The sequence below is a fragment of the Opisthocomus hoazin genome, chromosome 21 (assembly GCF_030867145.1).
Source record: "Opisthocomus hoazin isolate bOpiHoa1 chromosome 21, bOpiHoa1.hap1, whole genome shotgun sequence".
NCBI lineage: Eukaryota > Metazoa > Chordata > Aves > Opisthocomiformes > Opisthocomidae > Opisthocomus > Opisthocomus hoazin.
This window is the reverse complement of record NC_134434.1, coordinates 2,094,155-2,118,902: the sequence shown is the minus strand read 5'-3', so window position 1 is coordinate 2,118,902 and position 24,748 is coordinate 2,094,155. Positions and strand designations below refer to the sequence as shown.

Genomic DNA, 24,748 nt, shown 5'->3' with positions numbered 1-24,748 from the left:
TTCCATAGTGGAAAATGTCAGTGATATTAAAAAGATTATATATATCTGTAATACTTGCAGGCCTGTCAGTGATTCAAACGGGAGGCAGAGGCCGGGAGGGAGGGGGTGGCACCGAAACCATCGAGAGACAGGACTTCTTCTGTCATGTCAGCTGCTGCCTCCCTCTCCCCCCCAGCCAGGCTCCAGGCGCTGTTCAGAGCAGGGGCAGAATCCGCTCCAGATTTAGATCCCAGAAAAAAAAAAAAAACCCCAAACAACAAAATATTTAACGAACCCAAATCGCAGCCGTGGCCTTGGGTACCAGGGGGGGAGCTGCGTTGGGGGGAGGGGTCGGAGCCGCTTCCGAGCCCGGGGGACGTTGGTTTCTGGCTAAAAATAATGGAGGGGGAGGAAGGGGGGGGGGGGGGGAATAAAAAAATAATAAAGCCGAGCAAGCAGCAGCGAGCAGCGCCTGGCCGGCTGCCAGCGAGGGGCAGTGACGGAGCAGCCACAGCATCCCCGCCTCCCGCATGCGGCGGGGCCGGGGCTGGGCGCCGCAGACCCCCCCCCCCGCCGGGACCGCATCTCCCCGCCGCCGGGACCGCGCCGCGCCGCGCCGGGACGGTGGGGGGGTGGGGAGGGGGGCGAAGGGCCGGTGCCCGGGCGGCCCCGAAGGGGTTAATCCGCCGGGACCTGCCCAGCCAGCCCGGCGGCTCGGCGGGGAGCAGCGGGCGGGCTGCGGCCGCCTCCAGCCCGCTCCCACCGGCTGCGGGGCCGCGCTCCGCTCCGCGCAGGTAAGAGCGGGGCCGGCGCCCCTCGGCTGCGGGGGGGAGGCGGAGGAGGGAGGAAGAAGAGGAGGAGGAGGAGGAGGAGGAGGAGGAGGAGGAGGAAGGTTCTGGACGCCGGAGCGTCGCGGGCCGGGGGATGCCGGGCCCCGGCGGGCAGCTCGGTGGCGCGGAGCCTCCCGGGCCGGGCTCGGGGCTGCGGGACTCCGCGGCGGGGTTTGCGGGGTTTGCGGGAGCCGGCGGCGCGGCCGAGGCCTCTGCCCGGAGCCTTTCCCCGCAGCCCCCCCCCGCGTCGGGCGCTGCTGCTCCCGGCCCCGCACCTGGTTAGGGATGGATCCAGGCTGTAATCCCCCCTCCCCCGGCCTCCCCCCTCCTCTTCTTGGGCCCCCCCCGCCCTCTCCTCCCCCTCCCCGTCCCCCTCCATGTGATTCCTCTCTCCCCCCCCCCCTCCGTCGCCCCCGCTTCGCCTCCGCAGTCCCCTGCGCCGGGCCGCGATGGGGTCCTGTCCCCGCACCCCCGTGTCCTTCTCCCACCTGGCAGCCTCCCGCTCAAGGTCACTGCAGTAATTCCATATGAGCTGCCGGGTGCTGCCGCCTTATCTCCCGCACAGCTTCTGTTTCGCTCCCTTTATATTCTCGGGGGGGGGGGTGGGGGTGTGCGTGGATATTGTGTTCGATAAACCCCGCTGCCTTTGGCACCGCTGGCAGCGCTCCAGCCGGGGCCACGCTCCTGCCCGAGCCCCTGCCTCCCGTCTCTTCCCGTGCAGACTTCCCGGGCCGTCTCGTGGCGGGCAAAGTCCAGGTGGGATCGGGTCTCTGGCTGGGACGAGCTGTGCCGGAGCCCATCACGCTGGATCTGAGGTTTGTCCCACCAGGAGACCTCTCAGAGGCGGGAGGGACCGTCCTGCCCCGGAGGAGAAGTGCCGGCGTCTGCCGGTGTCTACCGGGCCGGTGGCACCTTTGGAAAACGCGACTTTATCTCCCGCCCGGGTGTTGGTGGGAAGCAGAGCCAAGTCCTGGAGGACTTTGCTGCGTCGCTGCCCTTGTCCCGAAGGCGTTCCCGCGCCAGGCGGGTGACGGCGTGGCCGTCTGCACCGCGGGCTCTCCCAGCGGGATCCAAAGGCCGCGCGGACGGGCTGCATTGCGAAAGGGCATCGACACGGGGAAGCGTCTGGAGACAACGCCGGCCGCCTGCGAGCGGCCGTGCCGGGCTCCGCTCTGACTCACGGGGACGTCGCCAGCGGAGCCGTGGGGCCACCGGCCGCGGGAGCAGGAGGTGCTGGACCGGTCGCACGGGTTGCGCGGGAGCGTGGCGGGTGCCGTGCGTGGCTCGTGGGCACGTCAGCACGGCCCCGGCCCAGCTCCGGCTGGAGGGAGCGGTGTCCCAAGCCGGGAGGGAGCTGGACACAGCACGGCGGCTGCGGTCCGGGGAGGTACCGGCACCCGAGGTGGGTGGTGGGATGGAAACGGGTAATCGCCGTCTGCAGGCACTGCTGTGCGGGGCTGATACTCCTCCGCCCGCAAGCGTTATCTTGGACAGGGAAAAAATTGCCAGCGAGTTTTGTCGCAGCCGCAGTGGGAAATCTGGGAGCAGCCCATGCGGTGCAGCCCTGCTGAGGGCAAGGCAGCTCCGGGCAGCCTCTGCCTCTTGGCTTTGCTTGGCCCTCTGACAAAGTGAGGGTAAATGGTGTCTTCCCACCGCGCAAGGAGAAGGAGAGGATTAGGACTAGCGCAGAGCAGGGGACAGGGTTGTGACGGGCTCACGTGAAGATGGGTCCAGACTGAGTCACGGCATCGTGCATCCCAAGGACGGGCACTGCCAGCCCCTGCCACCCCGGCCCCGGTCTGGGTGCAGAGACGCCTCACGCAGCTTGAGGGGTTTTTGGGAAAAGGGGTTGCGTTATCCATCCTGCTAGCACCCCAGATCTGCCACTGCGCAGCAGCACGTGCTCCTCTACCCGCAGCCTCTCGCGGCAGCAGAATTACCGGGAAGCCCACCCGAGCGGCTGCCAGCACCGCGAAGTCGTGGCAGGCTCTGACTCACGGCGGGGTTTTGGTTTTCCACGATGCGTCCTCGGTGGCATTGAGAGCCTTGGGGTGACGGCCGGGATGACCGGGGCCGTGTGTGGCTGCAGATAGCGCATCTGGGGGTACAGGGGACCCCCTGGCCGGTGCGAGGGCTGGGGGGCCCTGAATCCAGCTTTGCTGGGACCGTGGGGCTGAGGCAGCCGGGATCTGGAGGAGGGAGCTGCCATTTTCAGGTGGTTACTTTTAGAAGCAGAGTGTGTAGGGTAAAATCTCCTCCAAATGTTGCTGAATCTGGAGCCAGATCTCTCGGCGGCTCTGCGGTGCTGGGTATCAGCTTGCTATGAGATTTTTTTTTTTCCCCTTGAGCATCCTGCATCCTGCTTGTCTTCGGGCTAGGGAGCGGTGGCAGCCCGGCACGGTGCACCTGACACCCCGACGACGGGTGCCTCCAACTTAAGAAGCATCCGAGGTGCCAGCCGAGGGCTCTGGGGACGGGTCTCGGTGCCTGGGGCGATGCTGAGGGCTCTATGTCCCCTTTCCCCGCTGCAGGTGCCGGTGAGGCCGTGGCCGTGAGCGCCCGTCCCTTCTGCGCCGTTCCTGCCCGCCGCCGGCGGGTCTCCGGCACCGCACAGCCATGACGACCTCGGCGCTGCGCCGGCAGGTGAAGAACATCGTGCACAACTACTCGGAGGCAGAGATCAAGGTGCGGGAGGCCACCTCCAATGATCCCTGGGGACCGCCCAGCTCCCTGATGTCGGAGATCGCCGACCTCACCTTCAACACGGTGGCCTTCGCCGAGGTCATGGGCATGATCTGGCGGCGGCTGAACGACAGCGGCAAGAACTGGCGTCATGTCTACAAAGCCCTCACCCTCTTGGACTACCTCATCAAAACCGGCTCCGAGAAGGTGACCCACCAGTGCCGGGAGAACCTCTACACCATCCAGACGCTGAAGGACTTCCAGTACGTGGACCGTGACGGCAAGGACCAGGGCATCAACATCCGAGAGAAGGTGAAGCAGGTGATGGCGCTGCTGAAGGACGAGGAGCGGCTGAAGCAGGAGCGGGCGCACGCGCTGCAGACCAAGGAGCGCATGGCCCTTGAGGGCATGGGCAGCGGCAGCCACCAGGTCACCTACGGCCGCCGCGCATCACCCTACGGCGACGACTACGGCCGGGCGCGGGGCTCGCCCTCCTCCTTCAACTGTGAGTGCTGCCGGCGGGGTCTGGGGGCTCGCTCGGGCTCGCTGCGAGGTGCGGGCAGGCGCTGCATCTGGTTTGCGCCTGCCTGGTGCCTGTCGCTCCCCTCCGCCTTTCGGGGCGGGGGGTGAAGCCCATCGCCATCCTGCGCCGCGGGCAGAGGTTTGGCTGGGCCCGTGGTGAACCCCAACAGCGATGGCAGCTGGCGGTGCCTCGAGCCCCAAACCCACAGCTTGTTCGTGGCGGGGAGCTCTAGTGCGGGGCTGTGTCCCCTGGGGAAGCCACGGTGCGGAGCCGCGGGCGCTGGGGTGGCAGCCTGGGGGACGCTGCCGATGTGCTCCCCAGAATAACCCAGTCCTGACGCTGCTTCTTCCGCTTTTCCTCTGTTATCCCCCAGCATCATCCTCGTCCCCACGGTTCGCCTCCGACCTGGAGCAGGCGAGGCCGCAGACGACGGGCGAGGAGGAGCTGCAGCTGCAGCTTGCGCTGGCCATGAGTCGGGAGGAGGCAGAGAAGGTAGGGTGGCTCTGCCCGACCCGGGCCGCGCGACGCCGGGCTTCTCCCTGCACCTCGCCGTGTCTGCGGGCATGGTGGGTCGTCTCTCCGGGAGGAGGGAGGATTTGGGGGGCTGCCTGCGGCCGCACCAGGCTGCTGACGCAGTGCCCGGCGTCAGAAACGGCCGGCAGGCAGATGGAGGCACGGGCTGTCCCTGCTCCTGTCCCCGCGCCGGCAGGGACAGCACCAGTCTGAGCCCCATCCAGCCTCCCAGACCCCAGGGTGAGCTTGGTGGTTGGGGGGGGGTGTCTTCTGGGTTCACTGTGACCCCCTCCAAACCTGGCTGCCCTCTTCCGCCGAGGGCTTCTGGTCTCCGCTCCCTAAGCTCTCCCATTTCTCTTGCCTTCCCACGGAGGTTTTAGGAGGTGATGCCCTGCCCAGCTCTGTGGTTTGTGTGGTGGGGGGGGCAGCAGCGTCCTGGGGGTTCAGTGGGGCTGGGTGCTCCCCCCCACCGGCTGGTCCTTTCAAACTGGGCTAGGAGCACTGGAAAACAGCACCAGGAGGAGCCGAGCAGGGGTGCAGGCAGCAAGCGAGCTGCTGTCCCCAGCCGTGAAACCTCCCCCAGGCCCGTCCCCTCTCCGATCTGCTGGCCCTTTTCCACCGGGGACGCCTTATTTGCACACCGGCTGCGAGTGCCGCCGGCTGGCACGGCCCGTGCGGAGCACGCGGGTACGGCCAGGCACACAGAGCCAGAGGGACGCGGTGACCGAGGGGCTGTGTGCCCGGGCCGGTGTCCCCCCGAGCTGGCACCGGTCCTGCCAGGGCAGGGGATGTGCTTCGGAGGTGGCGCTTGCTGCTGCCCATCTTCCCGGCCTGATGGAGGCTTTTTTGGAGACAGAGCGGAGCGGATATCCCTATTTTTGTCCTGGAATGGGAGTATTTATAGCTTTCACGCGGTGCTGCGATGAGCACTGTAGGAACACTTGGAAGCGTTGCCTGTTGGAGTCCATCTGGGCCATGCACACTCGCACACCCCCTCTGGGGTCCCTGTTCCCAGCCCCACGTGGTCCCACGCCACCGAATGGGTGTCCCGGGGCGGTGATCAGGGCTGCCGTGGCGGTACGGGGACGGTCTCTCCCCAGAATCTGCCTCGGGTCTGGGTGCTTCTCCCTCAGCAGGGTGGGGCTGGGCAGGATTCCCAAACGGGGGCTGGTCGGGGTCGCAAACCCTCCTCCTCCTCCGGCTGCGGGGGCGAGGGGATGCCTGACCGATCGCCCCTCCTCCACTGACTGCGCTGGAGTCCCCAAAAACCTCCCGGGGGAGATGCTGGGTGCCCAGTTTAGGGTGTGCGCCTGCCTGGTGCCAGCCTAGGTGCCGTGGCAGGTGATGGGGCAGGGGAAGGACCTGGGGCAGGGGCTGCAGGGGAGCCTGAGTGGAACCTGGTTCCACAGCGCAGGGGCACTGGGCTGGGGTCCGCAGGCAAAGCCGGCTGGATGGGCTGTGCAGGGGATGCTGTGCAGGCAGGCGAGGGGCCGCCGGAGAGGTGGTGGCAAGGACAGGGACCTCCGAGCAGTCCCGTGAGCTGAGGGCAAGCTGAAATGTCACCCAATTTCCTCTGTTGGCAGAAGCCACTTCCTCCAATTTCCAGCACAGACGAAGAAAGGCAATTGCGGCTCGCGCTCGCGCTGAGCAAAGAGGAGCACGAGAAGGTACCTGTGCCCCGCAGCCCCGGGCGCTCCTCTCTCCTTGCTCTTGGGCTTCTCTCTGGGGCACCGGAGCCCAAAACGCTGCCTTGCTCCGGCGCCTGCTTCGCTTTCTGTGCTCTGGGCTGTCTGTTGAGCGCTCTCCCGGCAGGCTCGGCCCCGGGGCAGCCGTCTGCTCGGGTGCTGGCACTTCTTGGGATGCGGTGGCAGCTCCGGTGCTGGGTCTGTCTCCTGAGAAGGTGCTGGCTGCAGGGTTGCTCAGCTCATGGGCCCCGTCCCTTGTCCCTGCAGGAGGTGAGGGCTTGGCAAGGGGAGAACTCCCTGCTGCAGAGAGCCGTGGAGGAGACTGCCCCGGGCAAGGAGGAAGAGGAGGAAGAGGATAAGATGAAGAAAAGCCAGGTACAGCACTGGGGGCCTGGATGGTCACACAGCCAGCGCTGGGCTCCTGGGCTTCCCTCACCTCTTTATTCCCTTTCTGTTCGCAGTCCTCTATCCTGGAGCTGGCGGATATATTCGGGCCGGCGCCAGCCCCCTGCAGCCAGACGTCTGCCGACCCGTGGGATATGCCAGGTGGGGGCAACTCGCGGGCTGCCAAAGCTTGGGACGGTGGCAGAAACCTCTCCTTTGCCCTCTGGCCCTCCCCAGTCCCCAAGAGCTCAGCAGTAAGGACCTCTCGCTCCTCTTCCCTCCCGGGCGGTGCTGCTGGAAGCCATGGTCCCCTGGGCACATCCCCGCCACTCAGCATCCCTCCGTGCCCTGCACCGTTCCCCTCTCCCACGGCTTCCCTTCTCCTTTCAGATGTGAAACCCAAAGCGGAGCCGGCAGCCCCTGCCTGGGCCGGCGCGGCTGACCCCTGGGTGCCGGTCCCGGCTGCCGGCGGGGAGCCCCTCTCCCAGCCCGGCGCCTCGTCCCAGCAAACCTCCGCTGGGCCCTGGGATTTCCCCCCCAGCACCACCGCAGCCGCTGACCCCTGGGGGAAGGCACCCTTGTCTTCTGGCTTCCCTCCCGCCGACCCCTGGGTGACGGCATCGCCCCCGGCCCGGGTCTCTGGTTCTACGCCGGCTGCCGACCCTTGGGCCGCCGTGGCCGAGCAACCTCCGAACGCTGGTAAGAGGCTCGGTCGGCGTTTTGGCTTCGCTGGGGACCGCGGGCAGCGTTGGCCATCGCTGCCCCATCCGGGGTGCTCCCCGCTTCCTCCCGCAGCCAGCTCTGCAGACACCCCCTCCCCGCTCTCCCACCCCGCAGCGGGGCCTCCGCTCGCCCCTCGGCATCCTGAAGGCTGCAAGGAGCTTTCAGGCTTTCTCTCTGCACGGAATAGGCGGCTTTAATTACCGCGGCGCAGCTAACGGGGCCGTCCCGCGGGAGCAGGCAGCAGCCGCCGCCGCGGTGCAGCAGCGGGGGTGACGGTGTTGTCCCCCCAGTGATGCCTGTTTGGCTGCTCCCCCCGCACGGCCCTGCGGGGACAGGGGACGGCTGCCGCTCGCAGGTGCCGCGCCGCAGGTGGGGACGCGGTTGTAGGAGCAGCCGGCGGGTTCAGAGCTCGGTGCCACTCTCGGTTCCTCCTCGGAGCTTCCTCCGGCCCCACAGAGGTCCCGCCTGTGCTGCCCTCGGTTCTGGTCCCTGGGGAGCGGAGCAGAATCACAGAATCACAGAATAGTAGGGGTTGGAAGGGCCCTCTGTGGGTCACCCAGCCCAACCCCCCTGCCCAAGCAGGGTCACCTACAGCAGGCTGCACAGCACCGCGTCCAGGTGGGGCTTGAATATCTCCAGAGAAGGAGACTCCACAGCCTCCCTGGGCAGCCTGGGCCAGGGCTCCGTCACCCTCAGAGGGAAGAAGTTCTTCCTCATGTTCAGACAGAACTTCCTGTGCCTCAATTTGTGCCCATTGCCCCTTGTCCTGTCGCTGGGCACCACTGAAAAGAGCTTGGCCCCGTCCTCCTGACACCCACCCTTCAGATATTTGTAGGCATTTCTAAGGTCCCCTCGCAGCCTTCTCTTCTTCAGGCTGAACAAGCCCAGCTCCCTCAGCCTCTCCTCGTAGGGGAGATGTTCCAGTCCCCTCCTCATCCTCGTAGCCCTCCGCTGGACTCTCTCCAGTAGCTCCTCATCTTTCTTGAACTGGGGAGCCCAGCACTGGACACAGGACTCCAGATGGGGCCTCACTAGGGCAGTGTAGAGGGGCAGGAGAACCTCCCTCGTCCTGCTGGCCACACTCTTCTTGATGCACCCCAGGATCCCATTGGCTTTCTTGGCAGCCAGGACACACTGCTGGCTCATGGTTAACCTGTCGTCCACCAGGACACCCAGGTCCCTCTCCGCAGAGCTGCTCTCCAGCAGGTCCACCCCAAGCCTGTACTGGTGCATGAGGTTGTTCCTCCCCAGGTGCAGGACCCTGCATTTGCCTTTGTTGAACCTCATCAGGTTCCTCTCTGCCCAGCTTTCCAGCCTGTCCAGGTCACACTGGATATCCGGCCTGGGGGTCTGCGCTGGTGGTTTGCAGAGCGGTCCCCTCCGCCTGTCCCCGCCGGGGCTGGGAAAGGGACCTGCCTGTGAGCAGGGTGGGGGCTGCCTTGGCCTGCAGTGAACCCCATGATGTGGCTGGCTGAGCCCCTGCCGGGTCAGTGGACGTTCCTGACCCCCAGCCCCGCGTCCCCTCGCCGCACGCTCTCTGTCTCCGTCCGGGCAGGGCTCTCCTGCCCGTACATCTCCCACCTCTCACCTCCCCGCTTGCCCCCCTCCCCGAGTCTCACCTCTTGCCCCCCAGCTGCAGGGGGAAACGCTTTTGACCCCTTTGCAAACCCGCCCGAGCCAGCCGAGCCGCCGGAGCAGGAGCCCTCGCAGCCGCCCTCCTCGGCCAAGGCCGACAGCCCCGTCGGTAAGCGCCGGGGGACGGGCAGGGGCCGATGTGGGCAGGTGGGACGGGGACCTGTCCCTGCCCGCGGCGGGGTCCCCAACCCTGCCACCTCCTGCGGGGTCTCGGGGGGAGCTCGGGCACGCCCTGGGCTGTGACCTGGGGCGAGACGTGCCGTTAGCTGCCCTCCTCGCTGGCTCACGGGGCTCGTGTCCCCCCCTCCTCCCCAGAGCTGGACCCCTTCGGTGACCTGTTCCCCAGCACCAGGCAGGACGGGGCGAAGAGCTTCGACCTCGCCAACCTGGCCGACTCCCTGCCCGAAGCCGGCAAGGAGCGGAAGGACTGTAAAACCCCCGAGGCCTTCCTCGGCCCCGCCGCCTCCTCCCTCGTCAACCTGGACTCCCTGGTTGCGCCCGCGCCGGCCTCCAAGACGCGCAACCCCTTCCTCTCGGGTAGGTGCCACCAGGTGCTGCGTGGGCTGCTGGTGAGGGGCTTCCTGGGATGGGTGGAGGGGTGTCTGGGGAGAGGAAGAGGAGGGCTGGGGGTGGCACGGCTGCCCTGATGCATCAGCATTGGACCTGCTGGAGAGCAGCTCTGCGGAGAGGGACCTGGGGGTGCTGGGGGACGACAGGGTGACCACGAGCCAGCAGCGTGCCCTGGGTGCCAAGAAAGCCAATGGGATCCTGGGGTGCATGAGGAGGAGTGTGGGCAGCAGGGCGAGGGAGGTTCTCCTTCCCCTCTGCTCTGCCCTGGTGAGGCCCCATCTGCAGTGCTGGGTCCAGTGCTGGGCTCCCCAGTTCAAGAAAGATGAGGAGCTACTGGAGAGAGCCCAGCGCAGGGCTACGAGGATGAGGAGGGGACTGGAGCATCTCTCCTGTGAGGAGAGGCTGAGGGAGCTGGGCTTGTTCAGCCCGGAGAAGAGAAGGCTGAGAGGGGACCTTATAAATGCTTATAACTATCTCAAGGGTGGGTGTCAGGATGGGGCCAGACTCTTTCCAGTGGTGCCCAGCGACAGGACAAGGGGCAACGGGCACAAACTGAAGCAGAGGAAGCTCCAGCTGAACCCGAGGAAGAACTTCTTCCCTCTGAGGGTGCCGGAGCCCTGGCCCAGGCTGCCCAGGGAGGCTGTGGAGTCTCCTTCTCTGGAGATATTCCAGCCCCGCCTGGACGCGGTGCTGTGCAGCCTGCTCTGGGTGACCCTGCTTGGGCAGGGGGTTGGGCTGGGTGACCCCAGAGGTCCCTGCCAACCCCAACTCTGCGATCCCCTCCTCTCCTCGCCAGGTCTGAGCACGCCGTCCCCCACCAACCCCTTCAGCCTCGCCGAGCAGCCCAAGCCGACGCTCAACCAGATGCGGACCAGCTCGCCGGTGCCGGGCCTGCCCGCCGGCCTCCCCGCCAGCTCCATGTCCTACAGCGCGTCCCTGCCCCTGCCCCTCAGCAGCGTCCCCGCCGCCTCCGCCGCCCTCCCGGCCTCCGCCAGCGCCTTCCCCCAGGCCGGCGCCTTCCCAGAGCTCCCCAGCACCCTGCCGCAGCCATTATTGCCGCTGAGCGGACCCCCGGCCCCACCGCCCGCTCCGGGGGGTCTCAACCCCTTCCTCTGAAGCCTCTGGACCTGCAGACTCTCGCCCCTTCCCCTGGCTGTTACAACCCCCCCCCCCATTCTTTCGCCCCGCCAAGGCCTCGGGGGGCTCAGCGCTTCGCTAGCTGGAGGGATGGAGCCCCCCGCGGCAGCCCCCTCCCCATGCCTGCCGGCTGGGGGGCAGCCACCATCAGCCCCCCCGCTTGAGGGGCGAGCGGGGACCCCCTGTGAGGGGAGAGCTGGGGGGCCATGGAGGGGCGAGCGGGGACCCCCTGCGAGGGGGGAGCCGGGGGGGGAGCATGAGGGGCGAGCAGGGACCCCCTGCGAGGGGAGAGCTGGGGGGGTCATGGAGGGGTGAGTGGGGACCCCCTGCGAGGGGAGAGCCGGGGGGGTCATGGAGGGGTGAGTGGGGACCCCCTGCGAGGGGAGAGCCGGGGGGGCTATGGAGGGGTGAGCGGGGACCCCCTGCGAGGGGAGAGCCGGGGGGGCCAGGAGGGGCGAGCGGGGACCCCCTGCGAGGGGAGAGCCGGGGGGGTCATGGAGGGGTGAGTGGGGACCCCCTGCGAGGGGAGAGCCGGGGGGGCCAGGAGGGGCGAGCGGGGACCCCCTGCGAGGGGAGAGCCGGGGGGAAGCATGAGGGGCGAGCAGGGACCCCCTGCGAGGGGAGAGCTGGGGGGGTCATGGAGGGGCGAGTGGGGACCCCCTGCGAGGGGAGAGCCGGGGGGGAGCATGAGGGGCGAGCGGGGACCCCCTGCGAGGGGAGAGCCGGGGGGGGCTATGGGGGGTCCGTCCTAGGGGCTGGGCTGGTGCGTGGGGTCTGGCTGAGCATGGGTCCCCCCGGGGGAGGGGGCTTTGCCCCCGCGTCTGAGGGGAGCTGGGGCCGGGGGGAGCTGGGGTTCGCCACCCCCCCCCAGCCCCGCACTCCCCTCCCCGGGCAGGCGCTGCCCCCGGCTGCAGCCCCCGCCTCGCCCCCTCCCCGCTCGCTGCCCCCCCCTCCAGCCCCGCCGCAAGGAGCTGCGGGCAGGGCCCCTGGGCGGGGGGTGCCCGTGAGACAATAAAACGCTCTGACCGACCCGGTGTGCGGCTCCGGGAGGGGGAACGGGGGGGGGAAACGGGGTAGGGGGGCGGGGCCTCGGACCGGTCACGGGGAGCGGCGGCAGCTCCGCCCCCCGCCCCGCCCCCCCCCGCCATGTTGGTGGCGCCGCTGCGCCGGGCCCGCAGGTATTGGGGGGGGGGGGGAGCCGGCCCCGGGGGCGGGCGGCTGCGGGGCCCGGTCCCTGCGGTAGCCGCAGCCGCTCTGCATCGCCCCCCCGCACCTCCCTGCGCCCCCCCGGCACCCGCTGCCGACCCCCCCCGAATTCTCTGCGTCCTGCGCCCCTCCTGCGTCTGCCCCGCAACCCCCCGCACCCTCCCGAATCCCCCCGCGAGCCTTTCTGCACCCTTACACCCCTCCCGTGTTACCCAGCGGCCTCTCCGCAGCCCCCTGCACCCCTCCTGCACCCTCCCTGCCTGCCTGCACCCCCTGCATGACTTCAGGTATCCCCTGCACCCCCCTCCTGCACTCCTCGCACCCCCTCCTGCGTCCCCGCGTCCCCACCTGCGTCCCTGCGCCCCAACCCCGCATCCCTGCACCCCAGCCCTGCGTCCCTGCGTCCCCTCCTGTGTCCCTGCACCTCAGTCCTGCATCCCCTCCTGCATCCCTGTGCCCCGTCCCTGCGTCCCTGCGCCCCAGCCATGCACCCCTGCATCCCCTCCTGCATCCCTGTGCCCCGTCCCTGCGTCCCTGCGCCCCAGCCATGCACCCCTGCATCCCCTCCTGCGTCCCTGCGCCCCGGCCCTGCATCCCTGAATCCCCTCCTGCGTCCCCTCCTGCATCCCTGCATCCCCTCCTGCATCCCTGCACGCCAGCCCTGTGTCCCTGCGCCCCAGCCATGCACCCCTGCATTCCTGCATCCCCTCCTGCGTCCCTGCGCCCCAGCCCTGCATCCCTGCATCCCCATCTGCATCCCTGCATCCCCATCTGCATCCCTGTGCCCCGGCCCTGCACCCCTGCATCCCCTCCTGCATCCCTGCACCCCAGCCCTGTGTCCCTGAATCCCCTCCTGTGTCCCCTCCTGCATCCCTGCACCCCAGCTATGCATCCCTGCATCCCCTCCTGCATCCCTGTGCCCCAGCCATGCATCCCTGTGCCCCGGTCCTGCATCCCTGCATCCCCTCCTGCATCCCTGCACGCCAGCCCTGCGTCCCTGCACCCCGGTCCTGCATCCCTGCATCCCCTCCTGCGTCCCCTCCTGCATCCCTGCGCCCCAGCCCTGCACCCCGCCCAGCAGCAGCAGGGTCCCTCTGGTCCCCTCCTGTCCCTTGCCACGGAGTCCCGGTGCCGCCCTGCCCGCACCCTGCCCCCGCACCTACCCTGCGCCCACGGGAGGGGATTTTCCTCTCTGGGGACACCCAGGTCACATCCCGCAGCTCTGTGCCCCCGCGGGGAGCTGGGGGGGGCTGGGGGCTGGAGAGGAGGGGGCCCTGGGGGTGGCAGTCCCCGGGCCGTGCCGGTGGCCTCGCCTGAGCCTCCAGCAAGTGGGGAGGACTCTGTAGGGTCCCGGGTGGGGGCGAGGAGGTGGTCGGAGCCACCCAGCCCTGGGGCGGGAGCGGTTCCCTGGCCCGGGGAGCTGATGGTGGGGAGCGGGGAGCAGCCCCCCCCCGTCCCTGGGAGCCTTCCCGCAGCAGCAGGGGGGGAGGTGGGGTGGTCCGGGGCGTCGCGGCTCTCTCGGGGGGCTGCGCTGGGCTGTGGGGAGCACGGAAGCGATGAGCTCGTTTGGCGTCGCAGGTGCGCGTTTCTAACGGGGAGCGCGGCCATGGCGGCGGGGGGCACAGCCAGCCCCCCCAGCGTCCCTCGTCACGCCAACCGCCTGGTGAACGAGAAGTCCCCCTACCTCCTGCAGCACGCTCGCAACCCCGTGGACTGGTAAGAGTGACCAGGGCATTTCTCCCTCCTCCTCCTCCTCCTCCTCCTCCTCTCCTCGCGCCCGCGGGGCCGGGGGGTTGCTGGCGCCGGTGTGATGGCGGCTGAAGCAGCCCGAGCTGCCTCCTGCGCAGCTGCCCGCGGGCTCGGGGTCCGCGCTGCCCAGCCGCCCGTGTCCCCCGCTTCCCTGACCGCTCTCCACCAGGCAGCAGCTTCTCAGGCAGCTTTCGAAGAGCCCAAGTCCCGGCAGCGGTGACCCCTGAAGCTCCTTTCTTGTCTTCCCTCCGCAGGTACCCCTGGGGTCAGGAAGCCTTTGATAAAGCGAGGAAGGAAAACAAGCTGATATTCCTGTCAGGTAACCAGAAACACGACGCGTGTCGCGTTCCCACCTGTGGCTCGGTGGGTGACCAGACGAGCCGGGCTGCGTCCCGAGCTGCCGCGGGGTTAGGACGGACGCTAGGCACTAATGCGCTGTCGGCGGGAGAGGGCCGCGTGCTTGAGCAGCTCTTGCTGAAGATGGGCTGCATCCACAGAATCACAGAATCACAGCATGGTGGGGGTTGGCAGGGACCTCTGTGGGTCACCCAGTCCAACCCCCCTGCCCAAGCAGGGTCACCTACAGCAGGCTGCACAGGACCTTGTCCAGGCGGGTCTTGAATATCTCCAGAGAAGGAGACTCCACAGCCTCCCTGGGCAGCCTGGGCCAGGGCTCCGTCACCCTCAGAGGGAAGAAGTTCTTCCTCATGTTCAGACGGAGCTTCCTGTGCCTCAGTTTGTGCCCATTGCCCCTTGTCCTGTCGCTGGGCACCACTGAAAAGAGCTTGGCCCCATCCTCCTGATACCCACCCTTCAGATATTTGTAAGCATTTATAAGGTCCCCTCGCAGCCTTCTCTTCTCCAGGCTGAACAAGCCCAGCTCCCTCAGCCTCTCCTCGTAGGGGAGATGTTCCAGTCCCCTCGTCATCCTCGTAGCCCTCCGCTGGACTCTCTCCAGTAGCTCTTCATCTTTCTTGAACTGGGGAGCCCAGAACTGGACACAGTACTCCAGATGGGGCCTCACCAGGGCAGTGTAGAGGGGGAGGAGAACCTGCCTCATCCTGCTGCCCACACTCTTCTTGATGCACCCCAGGATCCCATTGGCTTTCTTGGCAGCCAGGGCACGCTGCTGGCTCATGGTCACCCTGTCGTCCACCAGGACACCCAGGTCCCTCTCCGCAGAGCTGCTCTCCAGCAGGTCCGTCCCAAGCCTGTACTGGTGCATGAGGTTGTTCCTCCCCAGGTGCAGGACCCTGCATTTGGCTTTGTTGAACCTCATCAGGTTCCTCTCTGCCCAGCTTTCCAGCCTATCCAGGTCATCCAGGGGTCTTCCTGGCTGCTGGAGTGCTTGGAGCAAGAGCTGGAGAGCCCAGGAGGCCTTGCAAGCCTCCGTCTCCTCTGTCTCTTCTCCAGGGGGGCAGCAGCTGTTCTCCATAGCAGGGTTCCCCAGCTCTGAGCCATCTCCCCATAGCACGTGTCCTGCTCCCTGCAGAGGGCCTTTCCTCACCCGCCTGAGCTTGCTTTCAGTTGGCTACTCCACCTGCCACTGGTGCCATGTGATGGAGGAGGAGTCCTTCAAGAACAAGGAGATCGGGGACATCATGAACAAGAACTTTGTGTGCATCAAAGTGGATCGTGAGGAGCGGCCAGATGTGGACAAAGTGTACATGACCTTCGTGCAGGTGAGGGAGGTGCGGGCAGGGCTCAGGAGGTTCGTGGTCATGTTCCTCAGGCGAGAAGAACCAGTGTGTGGGGTGGTCTGAATGGGGCCGTGCATGATCACAGGGATGGAGAGAAGCACTCGTCTGTCCTCAGGTGAGGCACCTGGATGTGCCGGAGGAGGACGGAGCAGAGGGCCTCTTGCGTGACGTTGGTGCGCCCATGCTTTGCCTTTCAGGCAACCAGCGGTGGAGGTGGCTGGCCGATGAGCGTCTGGCTGACTCCGGACCTGAAGCCCTTTGCAGGGGGGACGTACTTCCCTCCTGAAGATGGACTTCATCGCGTTGGCTTTCGGACTGTGCTGCTCCGAATCGCAGAGCAGGTACGGAGCAGCAGTGGCTTAGCAGGCAGCGCTCAACCCAACGGGCAGCGGGGGCATTGGTCTGGGCTTGGTGGGTGGCTGAGGTCAGAGGTACGGTCACGAGGAACCCAGAGAACGTGTCAGAGCTTTGGCCTGGTTGGAGGTGGATTTGGACTGATCTGGGGAGGGGGACCGAGAGCTGCAGGTGCACTTTGGACCGGTGCAATGCAGGAAGCAGAAAGAGAGAGACGAAAACTGGCGGAACTGACTTTCTCACTCTGCATCTCAGTGGAAGGAGAACAAGGATGCCCTGTTGGAGAACAGCCAGAAGATCCTGGAAGCATTGCTACGCAGGTCCGAGATCCGTGTGCGGGGCCAGGAGTCCCCCCCGCCAGCCAAAGAGGTGATGGCCACCTGTTTCCAGCAGCTCTCCAGCTCCTACGACGAGGAATACGGCGGCTTCTCCGAATCCCCCAAGTTCCCCACCCCAGGTCGGTCTGGCCTTTGCTGCTGAGCCCCGCCGTGGGGCAGGCAGCGCCGGGGGGGCAGAGCCCACCCCACAGCCTCCCACGTTCTCCCTGTATTTCAGTGAATTTGAATTTCCTCTTCACGTACTGGGCCCTGCACCGAACAACTCCAGAAGGTGCCCGGGCGCTGCAGATGGCTCTGCACACCCTCAGGATGATGGCCCACGGGGGCATCCATGACCACATCGCTCAGGTAGGAGGAAAGCCCTCGGGATGAACCCCTGCATGCCCAGGAGGCGTGGGGTGGAGGCATGGGCTGGAGACGTGTCCTCTTGGTCTTGGCAGGGGTTTCACCGCTACTCCACGGACCAGCACTGGCACGTCCCTCACTTTGAGAAGATGCTGTACGACCAGGGGCAGCTGGCAGCCGCCTACAGCAGAGCGTTTCAGGTACGGCCGCAGCATCCCTCTGCGCAGGGGCTCGCTTGGCACGCTGGGCGCTGGCTGGGGAGGGCTGGCTTGGCTTGGGGAGCAGTTTCAAAGCCTGTTCCCCAAGGTGTTGCCCATCCCATGGGCATGGAGCGGTCACATGCTCGCCTTCATCTACTGGTCTTCACCCAGGAACGCTGCACTAATCCGTGACGGTGTAGCCCTGGGGTTATGAGCGTAGTGGGGGAGGGAACACCCTTCTGGCTGGGCTTTGCAAGTCAGCAGACACTGGCTGCTGCCTCTGACCTCCGGGTTGCTCTCCAGTGCCCGTAGATTTCTGTCAGAGATCTTACTCTGAATCCATCCCATGTTTAAAATCCCTGGCTGTTCAAATGTGTTTCCCCCTGCCTTTGCCAGCTCTTCAAATCAGAATCACGTACCTTGCCGTGTCTCTCGCCTCCCCCATGTCCCCTTGTAACCTCGATCCTGCAGATCTCCGGCGATCGATTCTTTGCCGACGTCGCCCGAGACGTTCTGCTCTACGTCTCGCGGGACCTGAGTGACCAGGTAGGTTGTTCCCTGAGCTGGCCCGAAGGGAGCTGCTTCCCTTGCCCTGGGATGTGGCTCGGGGCTGCTTTTCCCCCCCTCCCCTCCCAGCTGAGCTCAGTCTGGGGCACTGGGGCGGCTGGCTGGCTGGCCTGCCAGCCCGGCAGTGGTGGGGAGCTGGCTGAAGGTGCCAGTGGCTGGAGGGTCTCTCTTGCTCTTTCCCCAGGCTGGAGGTTTCTACAGCGCAGAAGATGCTGATTCCTACCCAACCACTGCGTCTGGAGAGAAGCGAGAAGGAGCTTTCTGTGTGTGGGCGGCTGAGGAAATCCGGACTCTCCTTCCTGACCCTGTCGAGGGGGCCACAGAGGGGACGACCCTGGGAGATGTCTTCATGCACCACTACGGAGTGAAGGAGGCTGGCAACGTGAGCCCCGTGAAGGTGAGGGAGGGCAAAGACCTGCCCGGTCCCGGGAGCACCGGTGGGGTACCCGCACCCCTGGGCACGGGGAGATGGCAGAGCAGCCCCGAAGCTCGCAGGGTCCAATCCTTCTTTCAGGATCCTCACCAGGAGCTGAAGGGCAAGAACGTCCTCACCGTGCGGTGCTCCCCGGAGCTGACGGCGGCGCGGTTGGGGCTGGAGCCGGGGCGGCTGGGTGCCCTGCTGCGGGAGGGCCGGCGGAGGCTGGCTGCAGCCCGGGCGCAGCGGCCGCGGCCGCACTTGGACACCAAGATGCTGGCGGCGTGGAACGGTGAGAGGGCTCAGCGCCGGGGGCTGCGTGCCTCGGCCGGACCCCGCCGCCGCTGCCCGGGGCCGGCGGGATTTCGGGGGGCTCGTAGCGATGAGTCCTGCTGGGAGTGGGCAGCCCCCCAGGGAGGCAGTGGGGGGGCTGAGGTCCGGGGCGGTGGGAGCTGCCCCACGCCTGCAAGCCGTGGGGCTGCTGAGGGCTGGGACACTGCACTGGTTTGATTTTCCTCCCCTGTTGCCAGCAGAGAGCAGCAAAACTCTTCCCCTGGCTCCCCGGGCTGGGGATGGGGATGGGGGTTCAGGACCCGGGCGGGGTCTCCCCATCTCCGCTGCTGCCTTGGCGGGGGGACCACAGCTCCGTGCCCAGGTGTCCTGCAGGCTCCCAGGCACCGGTCCCAGCGGTGAATGCCTGGGGGGGGGCTGGGGCCGGTCTGAGCTGGAGTTACACCGCATCCCGCACACAGCAGGGCTCCCTCAAGCCCAGTTCTGCCCGCAAGCAAAGGCTGAGCTCTCGCTGGCCGTGCGGCGCTGTGCCCCTCTCTGTGGTGACAGCGAGTGACCGTCTTGGTGGTCTGAACCGAGCGGAGGGGCTGATGACTGAGCCCTGACCTGTCGTGAACGTCAGGGAGGCTGAGCTTCGTGCTGAGCATCCTCTGAAGGAAAGACAGGGACCCCCGCGCCCGTCCCCTGTCCCGCCTGCGCTGAGCCTGTCGCCGTGCCTGTGCCTACGCAGGGCTGATGATCTCGGGCTTTGCCCAGGCTGGGGTGGCCCTGGCCGAGCAGGGGTACGTGAGCCGGGCAGCGCGGGCAGCTGCCTTCCTGCGGAGACACCTTTTCCAGCCCACCAGCGGGAGGTTGCTGCGGAGCTGCTACCGCGGCGGAGACGACGCGGTGGAGCAGAGGTGAGCAGCGGTACGGAGAGCGTCTCTCCCTGCCGGGGGGTCCACGGCCCCCCTGCTCCAGGCAGGGCCGAAGGCGGAGGGAGGGAGGCTGTTTGCCTCGTGCAGAGCTGCCTCTGGTGCAGTTTGGGGTGGGTTAGTGCCCCCCACCCAGGGAGGAGGAATGAAGGTCAAATCCTTTTCCGCTCCTCATCTTTGGAGCTGGCAGACGCCTTCCCCTGCCCTCCCCTGCTGCCGCTCGACCGTGCAGAAACCTGGGGCTGAGCTGTGCGCTGGCTTGGCGCAGCCATTGCCAAGTCCACCATCTTGGACTGAGCTCTGAGGTGGCACCTGCTCACGTAGCAGAGACCAGCAGGTAGGGCTTTGCTGGGCTGGAGAACATTTCCCACCTGGCCAGTGTAGAGGTTCTGATGCTTTTTCCCCGCCTGCCACTGCAGCACTGTGCCCATCCAGGGCTTCCTGGAGGATTACGTCTTCGTCATCCAGGCTCTCTTCGACCTGTACGAAGCCTCGCTGGAGCAGGGCTGGCTGGAATGGGCCCTGCAGCTCCAGCACACGCAAGACAAGCTCTTCTGGGACCCCGAAGGCGCTGCGTATTTCTCCAGCGAGGCTGGTGACTCCTCTCTGCTCCTGCGCCTGAAGGACGGTGAGCCTGGGGACACGGCCGTGCCCTGCGTGGGCTGTGGTGCGGGGGGACAGGGGCGATGCCGGGCTGGAGGACCAAGCCGTGAGCTGATGGAGGAGGGGTTGTCCCCCACAGACCAAGACGGAGCAGAGCCCACCCCCAACTCTGTCGCCGTCACCAACCTGCTCCGAGCGGCTTCTTACTCCGGCCACATGGAGTGGGTGGAAAAAGCCGGGCAAATCTTGGCCGCCTTCTCAGAGAGGCTCCGGAAGATCCCGATAACGCTGCCAGAGATGGCCCGGGCCACCGCTGTCTTCCATCACACCCTCAAACAGGTATGGGCTGGGGCTCGTACGTCCCCTGCGGGACCTAACGGAGGGAGGGGGCCCGGCAGTGACGGGGTGCAGTCACAGCGCTCTGCTTTCTCCCTCCTGCCACCCACGCTCTACCTGGACAGGTCGTTATCTGCGGGGACCCCCGAGAAGAAGACACCAAGGAGATGCTGCGCTGCGTCCACTCCGTCTTCAGCCCGAACAAGGTAGAGGAGCCATCGCTGCCCTGTCCTGCGCAGCCGCTGTCACGCTCCCTGCTGCCGCTGGTGCCTTCCTCCTTGCTCCCAGCGCGGCTGTAGCATCCGTCCTCCTCCTCCTCTGCCCTGCCTCCCTTCTGGGGATCATCCCAGCCTATCCTTGTTCGTGAGCGCAGCCGGCAGGGCCACGGCTGAGCCCCCGGCACCCCTCTCCGTGGGGCAAAGCGCTGGCAGCCCAGCCCGGGGAGCGGCGGCAGCCGCGTCTGCGGTCACTCCTGGCTGCCCACGCTGCGCTCAGCCTGAGCTCAGCGTCCCCAGCGCTGCTGTCCCGCGGGAAACCCTTCCATTCCGGTGTGGATGCGTCATGCCCGGTGCGGATCCAGCTGGTGTCTGGGTCACCTTCTGCCTGGAACCCCCTTGGGGCGCAGCAAGGTGGTACCCCACTCCGGCTGTGGGTGCCCCCAGCCCGGCCGTGGGTGCCCCGCTCCAGCCGTGGGTGCCCCGCTCCAGCCGTGGGTACCCCTGGCCCGGCCGTGGGTGCCCCGCTCCGGCCGTGGGTGCCCCGCTCCAGCCGTGGGTGCCCCGCTCCAGCCGTGGGTACCCTGCTCTGGCTGTGGGTGCCCCCGCTCCGGCCGTGGGTGCCCCCGCTCCGGCCGTGGGTGCCCCGCTCCGGCCGTGGGTGCCCCGCTCCGGCCGTGGGTACCCCGCTCCGGCTGTGGGTGCCCTGCTCTGGCTCTGGGTGCCCCACTCCGGCTGTGGGTGCCCCCAGCCCGGCCGTGGGTGCCCCGCTCCAGCTGTGGGTGCCCCGCTCCGGCCGTGGGTGCCCCGCTCCGGCCGTGGGTGCCCTGCTCTGGCTCTGGGTGCCCCACTCCGGCTGTGGGTGCCCCGCTCCGGCTGTGGGTGCCCCGCTCCGGCTGTGGGTGCCCCGCTCCGGCTGTGGGTGCCCCGCTCTGGCTGTGGGTGCCCCGCTCCGGCCGTGGGTGCCCCGCTCCGGCCGTGGGTGCCCTGCTCTGGCCGTGGGTGCCCCACTCTGGCTGTGGGTGCCCCACTCTGGCTGTGGGTACCCCGCTCTGGCTCTGGGTGCCCCGCTCTGGCTCTGGGTGCCCCACTCTGGCCGTGGGTGCCCTGCTCTGGTCGTGGGTGCCCTGCTCTGGTCGTGGGTGCCCCGCTCCGGCCGTGGGTGCCCCGCTCCGGCCGTGGGTGCCCTGCTCTGGCTGTGGGTACCCCGCTCCGGCCGTGGGTGCCGCGGAGCTGGCAGGGAAGGCAGCGTGGCAGCTGGCACCCGTCGCGTTCGGCCGGCAGCGTCCCTGCACCGGGGACGGACGGCTCACGCCTCGGCAGGGCGGTCGGGCGAGGGGAGCAGGGCTGGGCTGCAGGCGAGGGGCTGCAGCGTTTCAGCCTCCGGACCAGGCTCACCCCCGTCTGTCGGGGTCCTGGTGCCAGGGACTGGCGTGTTTTGCCGCAGCGCGTGGGGAGCTGGCACCGGGGCCAAAGCACCAGTTTCCCTCTGTAACCCGGGCTGGGCTGAGCTGGGAGGGCTGAGCCATCAGCGCGGGGTTCCCTGCTCTGTCCTCGCGTTAGCTCAGCCTTTTGTCCCTGACCCTCTGCCTGCGTGCCCAGCGGTCTTTGACACCCGTGTTGGAGGACGGTCACAGCTTCTGCCCGGGAGCGTGGGTCAGGGACACGGCTTCCCATCCTTCTTCCACCATCTCCTGTCCAGCAGTGCCCTTGGCAGCGTTGATCCCCGTGCTGCGTGCTCCTGCGCTCTTCCTCTCTCCCCTTGAAGGACTGCAGGGGGGGGGTCCAGTTTGCGGGGACGGGAAGGGACGTGGTGGCAGCGGGGAGCCCAGCGCTGCTCCCAATAACCCCCTCCCTTTCCCTGCAGCTGGTTCAGCTGTCGGTCCCCTGAGTCCGTGCAGGCTCCGGGGCAGGGGGGGACACAGCCAGCAGCTTTGGGGTCTTGAGCAGAGCAAATAGCGCAGCCATTCCCCCTCCTCCCGTGCAGCTTGGCCTGGCTGCTGGGGACGCTTGCTCCCCAGGGGCAGGTCTGTCTCCCGGAGGCTGTTGCCTTCCTCAGAGCATGAGGAAGAGGAGGACTGAGTGCTCAGGATGGATATTTCTGTTGGGGAGCGAAGCTACGGGGTGCTCGGGAGCTGCCGAGGACAGCAGAGCCTGGGCTGCGTGTGGAGGGGTGCATGGGGGGGCTGTGGCTGGAGGCTGGAGCAGGCAGGGTGGGGGTCCCTTCTGTGTGCCTCGTGTTGTGGTGGTGGGACGGATCAGGAGAGGAGGGAGGAGAATCCCACTGCCCCGAGGGTCGCGCTGCCTTCGGGAGCCGCCCGCCGCCCGACAGCCGTCCCTCTCTCTGCTGCATCGCACGGAGAAGGGGGATGTGGGTGCTCCTTTTCCCACCCTCCTGCAGCCCCTTCCAGCTGCCCCCCACCTCTCCGTCCCCAGCCCGAGGCGGAGCAGCCCCGGATCACCCACGCCGGGGACGTGGCAGCTTTGGGAGTCAAAGCTTTGCCAAGGAGTTGGGCAAATGTCACCGCCGTGTCCCCTGCCGCCTCCGCTCCCCAGTGCCGGCGGGGTGCTGGGGGCTAGGCTTGTCTGCAGGAACACAATTAATTAGGTCGTCCCAGTAATTAATTCCTTATAAATCTCACATTGAAATCCTTGCTGTAACGAGATCAGCGTTGAGGTCGCAGGTTTAAATGGACCCCGTGCCCGGAGCAGCCCCTTGCCGCAGGCAGCAGCCGCGGGGATGCGGGTGCTCGGGGGGCGATGCCGGTGGCTGCTCCCCTGGGGGTCCCGGGGCCGGGAGCGGAGAGGGTTGGATCCCTGCTCCAGGGCTGGATCCTGGCTCCTGGTGTAGATCCCTGCCCTGTTAATGGTCTTTAGGGTAATTATGAAGGATCCCATTATCTCCTCGGCTGCGGAGCGCGAGCCTGCCGCTCGCCTTCATCCCGGCCCCGCAAGAGGACCTTAGGGAGCCTGTGAGAAAAATGAATAATGAATTTCAGATCGGACATGAATTGGTAATTAATCACTCCTGGAATTAATTCCAGACAAAGGCGAGGGGGGAGGAGGTCGGGGGGGAGAGCAGGAGGCAGGCAGGGAAACGGGCTGAGCCGGAGCTGGGTCAAGGCAGGGGCCGAGGGGGAGATGTGGGGCGATCGGGATGGGGGGGGGGACTGCAGCCGCCGTTATCCAGGGCGAGGGCCTGGGGGCACGGTGACCCCCGGGGACACAGGGGCTGCCAGGCGCGGGGGGGGCCGTGTGGCCACCCGTTCTGGGTGAGGGTGCTGGCTTCGCTCCCGGCCCCGCGGCCGGTGGCAGGGGACGCGGGGCGAGCAGTGCCGAGGTGTGGGTGCCGGCGGTGGGAGCCGGGGCGGCATCGCTTGGTGTTGGCAGCACGAGCGGCGCGAACGTGTGGCGAGCGTGTCAGTGCTCAGCGGGCACGCGTGTGGGGCCGGGCACGGGCAGGGCACAGCCGTGTGCTCCGGCGCTGGGGGGCTGCTGGGGGGCTGCTGCCGTGCCTCGGGCTCGGGAAGGGTCTGCGCTGAGCTCACCCTTCGCAGCTGTGCCCGCAGCAGGCTCCCTGCCAGCTCCTGGCCCTTCCCCTGATCAGCCCGCAGGCCCTGAGGCTTTGACAAACATTTTCCCTTTTGGAAAAGCTGATTATCACGGCAGCCCCGTCATCACCCCTGGCTGGTGCTGCTGTCAGCCAGGAGACCCCCCCCGAGCCCCCCGGTGTGCAGGGGGAGCTGGGCTGCAGGGTGGGACGGGGCGATGCTGGGGCTGGGGCTGTCCCTGGGCTGGGTGGGTGACCCCAGGGAGCCCCCCGGCTTGGGCAGCCCCTCTCTGGGCCAGTGTGTGCCGATCCCTGGGCTTCATCCCCGGCTGCCGGGTGTCTGGGGGGGGAAAAGGGAGGCAAAGCTGCTGGGGATGGTGCGGGCCGTGGGCTCGCTGTGGCACAGGCATGGCGGGGAGGTGGCTGTCACGGGACCGTGGCACGAGTCCCCTCGGTTCCCTGTCCCGTCCCCTCGCTGGGGATGCTGCCAGCGCTTGGCATGTCTGCGGGCAGGGGAGGACCAGCTGGCACTGCCTGCGCTCTCACGGCTCCTTCCCCGGCAGGCGCTGATGCTGGCAGACGGAGACAGCGCTGGGTTCCTCTACCGCCAGTTGCCTTTCCTTGCGTCCCTGGAGAGGAAGGATGGGAAAGCCACCGCCTACGTCTGCAGCAACTTCGCCTGCTCCCTGCCCGTCACCTCGCCCCAGGAGCTGCGTGGGATGCTGTGCCCGTGAGCCCCTCAGCCCCTCTGCCTGCGGGAAGGCGAGGGGGGACAGACTGCCATGCCAGCCTGGGAACGTGGGAGAGACCCGTAATAAAGCCGCCCTGGGCATCAGCTGCCTCCCGGATGGTTCCTGGCAGCGCAGCGGGGCTGTGCCCGTCCCTGCCTGCACCAGCTGAGGCTCTGCCGGCACCGCTGCGCGGTGGCATCTCGGCAGAACCAGCCCTGGGCCCTGGTGCTGGTTTTGGCATGGCCAGGAGAAGCCCACTGAGCAGCAGCTCCTCCCGCTCCCAGGCGCCTGCTGCTCGCCTCCTCTCGCCGAGGAAAAGGAAAACAAATTAAATATAAATCCCAGCGTTAATGGAGAAGTCAGATGGGGAAACTGTGAGGGTTCCTATAGCAACCCAGGGTAACACTGTCAAAAGCACCTGGATGGCTTGGGAGTCAAGTGCTTTTGGAAGCGTTACCGGTCGTGGCAGCCACGGTATTTTTCCATTACGGGGTGGATTGTAACATACATTAAGTTAATATATAGTGCATACAAAAAAAACCTGCTGCTTTCCCCAGCTGATGAAAACGTGCC

The 24,748-nt window shown here is 67.3% G+C and overlaps 2 protein-coding genes across 12 annotated transcripts; both read left to right on the top strand.

Annotated features, from left to right (window-relative positions):
• The first annotated feature begins 686 nt into the window (after window positions 1–686).
• On the top strand, window positions 687–10,896 carry EPN3 (epsin 3). 8 transcript variants are annotated; one of them, XM_075440836.1, is made up of 10 exons: window positions 687–773; window positions 3,341–3,996; window positions 4,388–4,506; window positions 6,111–6,194; window positions 6,480–6,587; window positions 6,674–6,758; window positions 6,987–7,295; window positions 8,953–9,063; window positions 9,270–9,491; window positions 10,321–10,894. In XM_075440836.1, exons 2-10 carry the CDS (start codon window positions 3,426–3,428, stop codon window positions 10,638–10,640), a joined length of 1,929 nt encoding a protein of 642 aa, XP_075296951.1. In that variant the 5' UTR covers window positions 687–773; window positions 3,341–3,425; the 3' UTR covers window positions 10,641–10,894. The 8 variants fall into 8 exon arrangements, with proteins under 8 accessions (XP_075296951.1, XP_075296952.1, XP_075296950.1 ...); XM_075440837.1 differs by lacking the exon at window positions 687–773 and adding an exon at window positions 1,537–1,624; XM_075440835.1 differs by lacking the exon at window positions 687–773 and adding an exon at window positions 1,728–2,039.
• An 897-nt stretch (window positions 10,897–11,793) lies between these two features.
• On the top strand, window positions 11,794–24,279 carry SPATA20 (spermatogenesis associated 20). 4 transcript variants are annotated; one of them, XM_075440828.1, is made up of 16 exons: window positions 11,794–11,839; window positions 13,446–13,583; window positions 13,871–13,935; window positions 15,144–15,298; window positions 15,514–15,657; window positions 15,926–16,127; window positions 16,226–16,356; window positions 16,449–16,553; window positions 17,025–17,099; window positions 17,305–17,517; window positions 17,635–17,827; window positions 18,557–18,725; window positions 19,160–19,368; window positions 19,483–19,682; window positions 19,805–19,885; window positions 24,008–24,279. In XM_075440828.1, exons 1-16 carry the CDS (start codon window positions 11,808–11,810, stop codon window positions 24,176–24,178), a joined length of 2,283 nt encoding a protein of 760 aa, XP_075296943.1. In that variant the 5' UTR covers window positions 11,794–11,807; the 3' UTR covers window positions 24,179–24,279. The 4 variants fall into 4 exon arrangements, with proteins under 4 accessions (XP_075296943.1, XP_075296942.1, XP_075296940.1 ...); XM_075440827.1 differs by having other exon boundaries at window positions 16,950–17,099; XM_075440825.1 differs by lacking the exon at window positions 11,794–11,839 and adding an exon at window positions 12,067–13,073 and having other exon boundaries at window positions 16,950–17,099.
• The last annotated feature ends 469 nt before the right edge of the window (window positions 24,280–24,748 follow it).

Bases quoted from the DNA above. Each gene is read 5' to 3' on its own strand.
- EPN3 (XM_075440836.1), top strand. From the start codon at position 3,426: ATGACGACCTCGGCGCTGCGCCGGCAGGTGAAGAACATCGTGCACAAC. The intron at 4,507-6,110 runs GTAGGGTGGCTC...CTCTGTTGGCAG, and splicing joins GTCGGGAGGAGGCAGAGAAG to AAGCCACTTCCTCCAATTTC. The intron at 7,296-8,952 runs GTAAGAGGCTCG...CTTGCCCCCCAG, and splicing joins CGAGCAACCTCCGAACGCTG to CTGCAGGGGGAAACGCTTTT.
- SPATA20 (XM_075440825.1), top strand. From the start codon at position 12,145: ATGACTTCAGGTATCCCCTGCACCCCCCTCCTGCACTCCTCGCACCCC. The intron at 15,299-15,513 runs GTGAGGGAGGTG...TTTGCCTTTCAG, and splicing joins TGTACATGACCTTCGTGCAG to GCAACCAGCGGTGGAGGTGG. The intron at 17,828-18,556 runs GTGAGAGGGCTC...GTGCCTACGCAG, and splicing joins GATGCTGGCGGCGTGGAACG to GGCTGATGATCTCGGGCTTT.